Below are 11,638 nucleotides of genomic sequence, written 5' to 3' on the forward strand. Positions count from 1 at the left end.
CCCGCCTCCCCGCCGTGGCGCCATCTTCCCCGGCGACGGGAGGGGTCACAGGTCAGCGCTGGAGCCTGGCGCGGGGCTGGCGGGCGGGGTGGGGGTCGGCGCGCCTCGGGGGCGGGGGCGGGGGGCGCGCGGAGGAGCCGGAGGCTGAGGGGCGGGCTCCTCGTGGCGGTGCCGGCGCCCTGGTCCCAGGAGGCTCCAGAGGCGTTTTGCCTCTTTTGTTTTTCCTCTGGAAATAGCAGGACTTGGGAACGCTGTGCGGTGTCGCCGGCCGGACTGCCCCGGGGAAGGTGAGGAGGCGGCGGCCGGCCGGGGGCCGGGGGCCCGAGGGCCCGGGGCGCAGCGCGGGCCGGTGGAAGGGGCGAGGGCCGCGGGGCGGGGGCCGGGGGCGCGGGACCCGGGCGGGTGGAGGGGGCGGGGGCTCCGGGTGCGGCCCGGGTCCAGCGCGTTCCTCTCGCTCGCCAGGTGCGCGTCCCGGGGGGGCCATGGACCCGGGGCCGCGCCCCTCCGGCAGCGGCTGCAGCAGCCCCGCGGGCCTGTCCCGGGAGTACAAGCTGGTGATGCTGGGCGCCGGCGGCGTGGGGAAAAGCGGTAGGTGCCCTCGTGCTTCCAGTCCACCAGAAGTGGGGGTGAAAAGAGCTCGTCTGCACCGCAACCAGGTGGCTGTCGTGCAGTGGCGACCCTTGCGGTTCTTCCCGGGGGCCACTTCTCTGGATTGTAACTCTCCTGTCTTGTTTTGAAGCCATGACCATGCAGTTCATCAGCCACAGATTTCCAGAAGACCACGACCCCACCATCGGTAAGTCACGTGACGGCGGAGGTTTCCAAACAAACTCTCTGGACGCGTCTTGGCCTGAGTTTTTGAAACGGTTTTTTCCCTAGTCATCTTCTGAGCCTTTTTCCGTGTCTGAGATATCTTACCGAGGGGGTCACAGAAGTTGGGAGCAAATGAGCATTTGTTTTTTCCTGCCTTCACTCTGAATGCGTGGAAGCCCTCTTGGGGACACTTTCCTTCCTTACCTTCGTGTGGTTGCTGGACTGCATTGCCAGGTGAAAGGAGAAGTTTCAAGGCCACCTAACAGACGCCTTTGCTGTCACTTGTCTAAGGGTCTCCGGCTCTGTAACTATGAGTCAGCTGATTTGAACTTCCACAAAAGGAAGCAGAAAAACAAGTCGAGCCAGCCTGCTGAGCTCTTACAACTCGGACTTGCACACTGGCCTTCTTCCACTGGCTGCTCTTAGTTTACTTCCTCATCCCTCAAGTTGATTACGTACTAAGGTTAATACTTAATGCTCTGCCCTTGGCCAGACTTGGTTGGAGTGGCAGGTAATTTTCGTTCTGCCTTTTTAAGAAAGGTTGTCGTTCTCTACAAAGACAGAACATTACTGTCATTCCTGAGCCGGAGGGAAGCAGGTTTGATTCTACGGGGTTACATCCCAGGACACAATGAAAAGTGGTGGGGGAGGGGACAGGGGAGGGCCCAGAAGGTCGGCCATGCTGTTAGTGTTTTCAGAATGCGACCCGAGGTGGTGATCCCGGGTCTCTGGGAAGGATTTCCATCGGGTCGGGCCTCTGCTGCTGTTTTCCACAAAGCCAATGAGTGTTCTGTGCTAAGCCAGCTTTGAATGTCGTCACTTTATACCGTAAATGCTCCTGTGACTTGAGGAACATATAAACAGTCCTTGTTTTTTTAAAGTTTATTTTTACTTATTTTGAGAGAGAGAGAGCGCGCGCGCTAGCAAGCGGGGGAGGGGCAGAGAGAATCCCAAGCAGGTTCAGCACTGTCCGTGCAGAGCCTGACTTGGGGCTTGAACTCACACAAACCGTGAGATTGTGACCTGAGCTAAAATCAGGAGTCGGGTGCTTATCCGACTGAGCCACCCAGGCGCCCTGGTCCTTTTTTAACGTTTATTTATTTTTGAGGCAGAGAGAGTGCAAGTGAAGGAGAGACAGAAAGAGGGAGACAGTCAGAAGCAGGCTCCAGGCTCTGAGCTGTCAGCACAGAACCTGACACAGGGCTTGAAACCATGAGCCATGAAATCATGATTTGGGCTGAAGTCTTGACACGGAACCAACCGAGCCACCCAGGAGGCCCGGTCCAGTGTTGTTTAGGGATTCAAACTATGTTGGGAATTCAAGGAATAAACTCAGTTTAGGACTTGGCATAATTTACTGAGAATTCCAGAAATATTTTTTCTTTTTTCTTAAAAACTCCTACTTGTTCTTGAAAAAGTTAATTTTTAGAAAATTTTGACGTTTATTTATTTTTGAGAGAGAGACAGTGTGCGAGCAGGGGAGGGGAAGAGAGAGGGAGGCACAGAATCTGAAGCAGGTTCAGCACAGAGCCCAACTTGGGGCTCAAACCCATGAATGGTGAGATCATGACCTGAGCCAAAGTCGGACACTTAACCGACTGAGCCACCCAGGTGCCCCCAAAAAGTTAATTTTTTCAGTTTTTTTTTTTTCACAGCTGCTCTCCTGACGGTATTACCTGATTCAATAGCAAATACTTCCGTCTCTTGAGTTCCCATTATGTACCAAGCACTGTAGTAGGCCCAGAGGGTATAGTGGGGAGCAAAAAAATTTGACCCTTCCTCTCATCGAGTTTATGTATTAGGGGGTTTTGTTTCAAACTTTGGTGACTCTGAAAAGAAAAGCTTTACATTGTACCCAGTACACATGTAAGTGTCTGTGCCTGTGTGTACGTGTACCTATGTACGTGTATACACATAACTAAAATATCAGGAAGCTGTATTTATGTCACTATATGTGGTATGCTCTTAGGATTTCTTTTTCCTTTAGAATTTTGCTTATTTATTTTAATGCCAATCCCATCCCATTAAGTTCATTCACAACTCATTAATCCTAATGGATCACGACCTGTTGTTTGAGAAGCGATGGTGTCGTGGGCTCTTTATCTTGAAGGAGAGTCAGAAGCAGGGATTCAAGAAAAAATGTTGAAATACAGTGGGGTGTATTTGAATGATACAGATATCGAAGGATAGAAATATTGAGTGGGTTTTTTTCTTTTCTAAAAAAATTTTCTTGTATTTTTCAAGGTTACTATAATAATATGCAGTGAGAAATTTTGTTTCATAGAGGAGAAATTACGACAAGAGGGATTATCTAGAAAAAAGGAAATTATGGTTTTTCTTTTTTGTTTGGATTTAAAAGGAAGAGAAACCATAGTGTTTTGTTAAGTGCAACTATGTAATAAGGGGAAGACCTTTAATGTTTTAGAATTTCATTTACTTTATTTGTAAAATAGAGATAATAATGCCTACTGTGGATTATTGGCATATTTGTTATTGAATGAGTTAAGTATATAGATTACTTAGGATAATGTCTCACATCTAATAATTATTTAACAAATTGGTAAAGTTACTTTTTGAGCCCAATATTTTTTCAAAAGAAAACAGTATCCTTTTATTGCTTAGGATCGTAGGTGAAATCTTACGAAGAAGCTATGGATGAACTTATGTCATTGCTTAAGTGAAAAAAAAAAAAAACCCATAAAACACGTCAGCTGAAGATCCGATTTACATATCTTAATGGATTTAGCATGTTTCCTGAGAAAATCTGGGCACTGAGAGAACTTGGGTATAATCTAATCCTCAATAAGACAAATTTTGAAATGTTTATTTTTGAGAGAGAGCGAGTGAGAGCGCGCATGCACACATGCTCGCAAGCGGGGGAGGGGCAAAGACAGAAGGAGACAGAGGCTCCTCCGTGCTGACAGCAGTGACCCTGACCTGGGCTCGAACTCACGAACTGTGAGATCATGACTTGAGCCGAAGTCAGATGCTTAACCGATTGAGACACCCAGGCGCCCCTCCATAAGATGAATTTTAAGGTTGTGGGGCGCTGGGTTGGCTCTGTTGGTAGAGCATTTGACTCTTGATCTCAGGATCGTTAATTTTAGTTCAAGCCCCACGATGGGCTAGAGATTACTTAAAAAGGAAAAAATTAAGGTTGCATATTTTTGTGTTTATGGGTTTATAGTACACTTTTATTCCCTTCTGTAGAAGATGCTTATAAAATCCGGATCCGTATTGATGATGAGCCTGCCAACCTGGACATTTTGGATACGGCTGGACAGGTATTAAATCTTAGAATACTATGTATAGAGGTGTTTTCACTCTGGTAAAGGGGAGGGGAAGGCTTACACAGAGAAGATCACCAGTTCATCTCTTTTAATTTTTCATGCCCTCTGACTCAGGATAGCAGGTAATTGATGTGTCTCTTCTTGAACCTGAAGTAATAGCTAATACAGATGTAGTTCTAGGTTGTACCAATGCATTAGTGATCCTGTTTCCCTCTAGGCAGAGTTTACGGCCATGCGGGATCAGTATATGAGGGCAGGAGAAGGGTTTATCATCTGCTATTCTATCACCGATCGCCGAAGTTTCCATGAAGTTCGGGAATTTAAGCAGCTTATTTACCGAGTTCGACGCACTGATGATACACCTGTGGTTCTGGTGGGGAACAAGTCTGACCTGAAGCAACTAAGACAGGTGAGGAGGACTCGGAAATATGATCTGTAGTCTTGGGAGGTGGGTTGTTTCACTACTTATAGATTCTTTTGCCCTGAGATAAAAATCTAAAATTAGTGTCTCCTCAACCTTGGAAATTTTTCTATATCTACTAATTTGCAATTAGTTTGGATAAAATCTGAATGTTAGGACTGTGTTTACAAGATAAAATCTACAGGATGGTAATCAGGTAACAAATAGAATACCCGTTAAGTGAAGGATCATGGCATGTTCATTTCTTAAAACCTTAGAAAATGAATTATCTATGTTGCAACAGGAGATGTAGGTTGGATTTCGAGATCTGCTTCTTGACAATGAGGATTATGTACTCTGGAAGGGGAGAATAAGAATTGGAGAGGATTATAGAGCAAGTGGTGCTCGTCTTCAAGTTACCAACAAAGTTTGAAGTCTTGCTGTTTGGTGTTAGTTGAGAGAATAGTGGACGGGCACGTTGTGACTGCTGATGGAAGCAGTGGACTGGTACAGACTTTTCGGAACTGGTTGATAGTAGATAAGTTCATAATGCTTCTCTGTGAATGCCTGTTTGAAAAATCTATCCAGGAATTTATATATAAAATGTTCATTGCCAGGCTATTTGTGGTAGCAAAAAGAAAGAGCCTAAGTGTTCAGACCTAGGAGAAATTATGGTCTATCCCTAATTGGATATCTCGATTTTGGATTTATTACAGTGTAAGGAAATTAAAATAATATACTTGGTATCTGTAATTACTCCCTGTTCTAAAAAGTTCTCTTTAAAGTAGATTAGAGGGGCGCCTGGGTGGCTCAGTCGGTTGAGCGTCCAACTTCAGCTCAGGTCACGATTTCACAGTCCGTGAGTTCGAGCCCCACGTCGGGCTCTGTGCTGACAGCCCAGATCCTGGAGCCTGCTTCGGATTCTGTGTCTCCCTCTCTCTCTCTCTGCCCCTCCCCTGGTCGTGTTCTGCCTCCCTCTGTCTCAAAAATAAATAAAAAAATTAAAAAAAAAATAAAGTAGATTAGAAACAGAATCATGTAATTTGAAGGCAGAGGGAATCTTAGAATTCAACTTCCCGAGTGAATTCTTCTTGAATACCTCCAGAGTTGAGCTCTCTTCCTGTTAGATCGCCCCTTCACTTGTCACTTTTTGGGGCAGTTTTAATTGTTTTCCATGGCTACCACTATACATGTTCTCATGTTTACATTTTTAAAGGTCACCAAGGAAGAAGGATTGGCTCTGGCCCGAGAATTCAGCTGTCCTTTCTTTGAGACCTCTGCTGCGTTCCGCTACTACATCGATGATGTATTCCACGCCCTTGTACGGGAGATACGTAGGAAAGAAAAGGAGGCGGTGCTGGCCATGGAGAAAAAGTCTAAGCCCAAAACCAGCGTATGGAAGAGGCTGAAATCACCGTTCCGGAAGAAGAAAGACTCCGTAACCTGAAGGGAAGATGTGAGGTGTTCCTCTGTGAACTGCAGGGCTTACTCAGAGCAGTCCAGTAACTTGCATTAGTGAGCACGGTGCTTGCTCTTTCTCCTGTTATGACCGTTACTTTAAATGTAACTGATGAAGGGGATATGCCTCGAGGGAGTTTGCAGTGATGTGGTGTTTAGAATACTGTCTTTTAGCTAATTCTGATTTATTAACCCAGTGGAGCACTGTCTACTTTTAAATTGTCACATTAGAATTTGATCTACCGATGTTTTGGGTTCTGTTCCTGATATTAGTTAATTAATGTGGATTGTTTATACTCTGGGGGGATATATGTACCACGTGTGTTTGACTAAGCCCACAAGAGGGACTTTCTGCTATGCACTACTCCATGTTCTTTTCTACTTGGGTTTCCTGGGACCTTCTCGGGGAAGGACCTCACTTCTGTTCTCCTGTGCTTCCTGGACACATAGCGAGAACCTCGTAGGGAGGTCAGTGGTACAGTTCAGCGAGTAGCTGTGGAACTGCCTCCTGTTGCAGATGAGGGACCAATGAGATCAGGGAAGCCAGGCTGTGGAGGCGGCTGGGGGACCTCACTAGGGACAGGTAGCATCACAGCTGTGTCCCCAGGGCAGGCCTGGCTTTCCTGAGATGTGCACACCTGGCCCAGATGCACTGAATGGGTGAGGACGAACAGAAGCAGTGCAATGTGTGAAGGTTTCTTCTGTGAAGCTCTTTTGTTCTTTCAGGGTTTAGCCTCTGTTTACCGTCAGAGGTGCATGCTTTGGGAACCATTACTGGATTACTAAACTCTTGTTCAGACCCTTGGTTGGGACAGCCATTGCCTTGTGCAGGTTTATTTTTCCCCCGGAGATGCCCACACCCGTGCATTACGTGCTTCCCAGTGCTTCCGTGTGCTCCCCAGGAGAGTGGGGCCTGGCCACGTGTGTCGTAGGTCCCTCGTCAGACTTCCTGCGTCTTGCGTACGGAAGAGACATCAGGAGTTAGCGTCCAGTCGCGTGTGCCTCCTCAGCACAGTCACCAGGCTCCACGCTCCGGGAAAGCCTGCGCGTCTCTGCGCTAACGAGCCAGTTGTGAAGCTTTAGAAAATTCCCGTGTGCTGGGTTTCTCCTTGAAGATTTCTTTACAGGGACCTTGTTGAGTTCACCTCAGGGTTGTCTGAACCTTGACGGAACTTAGCCTAAGAGAGTGCCACCTTGATATCTGTCATAGCTGGGAGACGGTTGTCCTGGGAAGGAACAGCTTTAAATATTGGTGGTGAGTTCTCTTTTTTTAGAATCAGGATTGTTTTGATACCTGGACTTAACCGTGTGTGGAGATTAAGTGCAAAAGCGCTAAGAATAATGTAGCATATATGGAACGTCACATGTCACTGAAGTAGCGTTTGTGACCATTTTAAACTCTTGACGTGACTGTGTAGCACCTCTTAAAAAGTGCACACCTCAACTTAACTGATTTCCACTCTAATTACAGGCAGAAGGACAGGGTGGTTGTGTTTTTCCTCATCCTCAGTGGGGTGTATGTTCTAGGTTTAAAGAAAGGTGATTGTTGCAACTTTTTTAGCTAAGTAGCGGTCCCTTTTGAAACCAAATAAATTATGTTTTATGGTACTCAAGCCATCCAAAAGTGAGAGACCCAGAATTTGAATCTATGCAGGACGGAAATCTGATAGGAACTGTAGCACTTTAGCAAAGCATGAAGGTAGAGAAGAAACGTAGTGCAATTCTGTTGTACCAGTATTTCACCATGTGTAAATTAGCTCGGAGCCTTTTACGTGTGATGCCTTAGCTTCTCGTTACTAATGACCTAGGGAGTTGCACTTAGCGTCAGGCAAGACTTTTACAGCCATATAAGTATTCAGGACATTCAGTGCAGCACAGAATATTGCCAGAAAGAAAGATTTGTAAGAGAGGAGGGAATTTATATTGTATATGAGAAAAATAACAAATTTGTGTTTTTAAGACTGTCACTGTCATATCTTTGATCATTGGATTGATTAGCCCATTAGTTAGTATTGAGGATTCTATCCATGGTGCTAAATAGTTTGAGGGGGTGTGTTATGTGTAGGTAACAGCTCAATTCTCAGTGATCTAAGTGTATGTAATTTATAAACTCTAAAGAGTCAGGGTTTTCCAATTTGAGGGCATTACAATCAGTTACTGGCTGGAACTTTGAAGAGAAACGTTCAGGGACAAGTGTAAAAGCGCTGGAACTGTCCGTGCCTGCGCCAGATTGTTAAGTCACAAGATTTAGAAGCGAGTGTCCAGAAGGGAGGTATTTTAACTTTATCAAATATTAGCAAGAATCGGTCTGCTGTGATGTTTGGGGGTTGCGGGGGGAAGGAGGAGACCAGTCTCTCACTTATGCACTTGTATATGAAGACAGTTTATATGACACAATACAGAACTTTTCAACAACTCATTGGGCTTCTCCTTTACTTACTTGTGTGTGGGTCAGATTCTTGGGATTAGTGCATAAGGTCATTTTAACAAGACTTAATACCATGAGATTTTATGTTCTGGAAAGTACGGATTCCAAAAAATGTGAGTGCCCGCCACGTGCGGAACGCTGCGTCGAGTGTCAGGGCGCGTGCCGTGGAACACCCCTTCCTTCAGAGGTTACCTCGGCGCACGTGCAGGGAGAGGGGCTGGAGGGAGGTGAGGCACCGCGGTCCAGCTGCCGAAGAGTCTCCGTGCTTCAGTGAGTGGGGTCCCACCTCCGCGTGACTCCGGACTCTAGTCCCCCGCCCCGGGCACTGTCCACTGTCCTGGTTCCAGCAGGCCGGGGTGCTCGGGGATGCTTGGTGTTTGGCCGTGCCGTCAGATGGCTTTGGGGGAGCGGGGGGTGCAGAGTGAACTGCCACCTCTGGGGCAGGGGCCAGGTGCCTGAGGGACCCTATCGAGACCCCAGCGTATCCAGAGGGAGGTGGAGCGGTGCAGAGTGGGGAGCCAGGAAAAACACATCGAAAACAATAGCGTATTTGCCTCCAGCAGGAGGGTTACAGTTTCAAGTGTGTAAACTGAACGTGGACTAAGGAATAACTGCTTTATGTGCAGGTCATTGCTTTTGTCTCCACTTCTATCAGTGGGATCGATGGGCCTCAGTGTTTGTAGAGGACTTAGTTTGGACATTAAAGGACTGTGTTTTTGTGTCCTCGTGACTTGAGTTGTGTTGAGCAGGTCAGTACCTGTCTGTGGGGTCCACTGTTGAATCAGAGGCAACGGAGGAGGCAGTATTCGCGTTTTCTAAACTGACCTCTACTAGGTTAGGCGGTGGGGTTACAGTGTTCATGGGCCCCCTCTGCGCTAAGCACTGTGAGACTGTGCAGGGTTTGAGGGGATATAAGATATCCTGCTCTTGACCTTTGATAAAATCTGCATTCACAACTAGATGTCAATCTGAAGGTAGTAGGTTACTTCAAACTGGGAATGTGACAGGAATTCAGAGAGGGAAAGAATTAGTGTGGCCGGGCCCAGCAGTGGGACCAAGAGCTAACGGAGAGGAGGCAAGTGAGGTGCTTTCTGATATTCCTAGTGTTTATTGCTTATTATTATTATTATTATTATTTTTTACGTTTTTATTAATTTTTGAGAGAGGAGAGAGAGAGAGCGAGCATGAGCGGGGGAGGGGCAAAGAGAGAGGAGGAGACAGAGAATCCAAAGCAGGCTCCAGGCTCTGAGCTGTCAGCACAGAACCTGACGCAGGGCTTGAACCCACAAACTGAGATCGTGACCTGAGCTGAAGGCGGATGCCCAACTGACTGAGCCACCCAGGCACCCCTTATTGCTTATTTTTTTTAAGTTATTCATTTTTGAGAAAGTGCAAATGGGGGAGGAGCAGAGAGAGAGAGAAAGCAGGAGAATCCCAAGCAGGCTCCATGCTTTCAGTGTGGAGCCTGATGCGGGACTTGAACACACGAATCGTGACATCATGACCTGAGCTGAAGTCGGACACTTAAATGACTGAGCCACCCAGGTGCCCCTATTGCCTTTTTTTAAAGTTTGTTTATTTATGTATTTATTAAAAAATTTTTTTTAATGTTTATTTTTGAGAGACAGAGAAAGTGCGTGCGCGCATATGAGCAGGGGAGGGGCACACACAGAGACACACACACAATTGAAAGCAGGTTCCAGGCTCCGAGCTGTCAGCACAGAGCCTCATGCAGGGCTCAAACCCACGGACTGTGAGATCGTGACCTGAGCAGAAGTCGGAGGCTCAACTGACTGAGCCACCCAGGTGCCCCTTATTTATTTATTTTGAGAGAGAGTGTGCGTGTGTAAGTGGGGGAGGGGCCGAGATGCGGGGCTCGAGCTCAGTAATTGTGACATCATGACCTGAGCTGAAGTTGGACACTTCAGTGAATGAGCCATCCAGGCACCCCTATTATTCGTTTTCTTTAAGGAAAAAAAAAAAAATATATATATATATATAATATATGTATATATAATATATAAATGTATATATCATATATATGATATATATCATATATATATTCACACGCACTTTTAAATATGTATAGACTTAAAATGTATTCAATGTTAAATATTTGTAGAAGTAATTTACATATAGTAATTCTATATAAAATGAAATATTAAACAGATATATGTATACATATATATAAATAAACTTAGGAAGCTCCTGACAAATAGTCGGTAGTGTTGCTCCTTTTTGAAACTTCCAGACTTACTGAGAAGGGTAAGAGAACGGTGACAGAGAAATTTGAAGTCTTACCTTTTAGGAGTCCGTGTCAACTCTGACAAGCACTTGGCTTTAAGAGACGCTTCAGTACAGAAAATGTCGGATTGACGGTAGTCCTGGATTGTTCAGCTTTGAATTAAAGTCTGTGTTCAAACTGCTTCCTCCGTCCGTCAGCTGGGCTGGGACTGAAGCGTAGGTGGTGGAGTTGCGCGGGGCCCCGGGGAAGCGGCTGGGACTCTGAGTTCTCTAAGGAGATCGCTCGCCCTGTCCTCAAATATCTCTAAACGCTCTCACGCAGAGACACTTTCTCTTCTCCCCACTAGGATTGTGTTATAATTAGGGGTGGCATAAACTAGATTAAAAAAAGAAAATGGCGACTGCATTTGTATTTTACTCAATTTTGACAAGTTTTTTTCGGTGAAAGTTGAAAGATGAGTCTCGCCGTTCTTCCTTGCCTTACTGGTCACCCGTGTGTCAGTGGCGTGCCTCTGCGTTGGACTAGATCACAGCCGCATCTGCGGGGGAAGCCAGGGCTGCGTCTGCTCTTGTCTGCGGAAAGCACGTGGTCCTCTGTTGAGTGGAGTCGCCTTGCTGCTGGTCTGGCGCAAAGGACCAAGCATGGTCTGGAGGACAGGATGGATTTTAGTTTTTAGGGAAATGCAGCCGGACGGCATAAGCGAGTTGTCCCGTACGTGGAGCCTTGTGGACCCGTTGCCCTTCACTGTCCAGATGGTCAGAGCTGGGGCACGGCCCGCTTCTTTAGGCTAAAACGAGTTAGTGAACCTGACTTAAGACTCCTGACACGGGGTTTCTGCTCCCAGGAGGTATGATTGCTTGGGAGGGGCAAGGCGATATAGGCAACATAAAGCCATGTTACCTCGACTAATTAAAGGAAAACGTTGAAAGATCTGGATTAAATTGGTAGGTAGAAATAGGCCATGAAGATTCCTCAGAAAGAGGAAAGGTGTGACTTAGAGCAAC

The 11,638-nt window shown here is 46.5% G+C and overlaps 1 protein-coding gene across 6 annotated transcripts; it reads left to right on the forward strand.

The window, feature by feature from the left end:
• The first annotated feature begins 6 nt into the window (after positions 1-6).
• Positions 7-8,380, forward strand: RIT1 (Ras like without CAAX 1). Of its 6 annotated transcripts, none has more exons than XM_043568714.1 (8): positions 7-51; positions 240-287; positions 463-588; positions 740-796; positions 4,024-4,097; positions 4,223-4,225; positions 4,321-4,512; positions 5,720-8,380. In XM_043568714.1, the coding sequence occupies exons 3-8, from the start codon at positions 483-485 to the stop codon at positions 5,948-5,950; spliced, it is 663 nt and encodes a 220-aa protein (XP_043424649.1). In that variant the 5' UTR covers positions 7-51; positions 240-287; positions 463-482; the 3' UTR covers positions 5,951-8,380. The 6 variants fall into 6 exon arrangements, with proteins under 6 accessions (XP_043424649.1, XP_043424650.1, XP_043424651.1 ...); XM_043568713.1 differs by having other exon boundaries at positions 25-51; positions 237-287; XM_043568715.1 differs by lacking the exon at positions 4,223-4,225.
• Positions 8,381-11,638: the final 3,258 nt, after the last annotated feature.

Source organism: Prionailurus bengalensis, chromosome E4 (genome assembly GCF_016509475.1).
Source record: "Prionailurus bengalensis isolate Pbe53 chromosome E4, Fcat_Pben_1.1_paternal_pri, whole genome shotgun sequence".
NCBI classification, from domain to species: domain Eukaryota; kingdom Metazoa; phylum Chordata; class Mammalia; order Carnivora; family Felidae; genus Prionailurus; species Prionailurus bengalensis.

Coding starts and splice junctions, on each gene's coding strand:
- RIT1 (XM_043568714.1), top strand. CDS start 483: ATGGACCCGGGGCCGCGCCCCTCCGGCAGCGGCTGCAGCAGCCCCGCG. Junction 797..4,023: donor AGACCACGACCCCACCATCG/GTAAGTCACGTG, acceptor TCCCTTCTGTAG/AAGATGCTTATAAAATCCGG. Junction 4,513..5,719: donor ACCTGAAGCAACTAAGACAG/GTGAGGAGGACT, acceptor ACATTTTTAAAG/GTCACCAAGGAAGAAGGATT.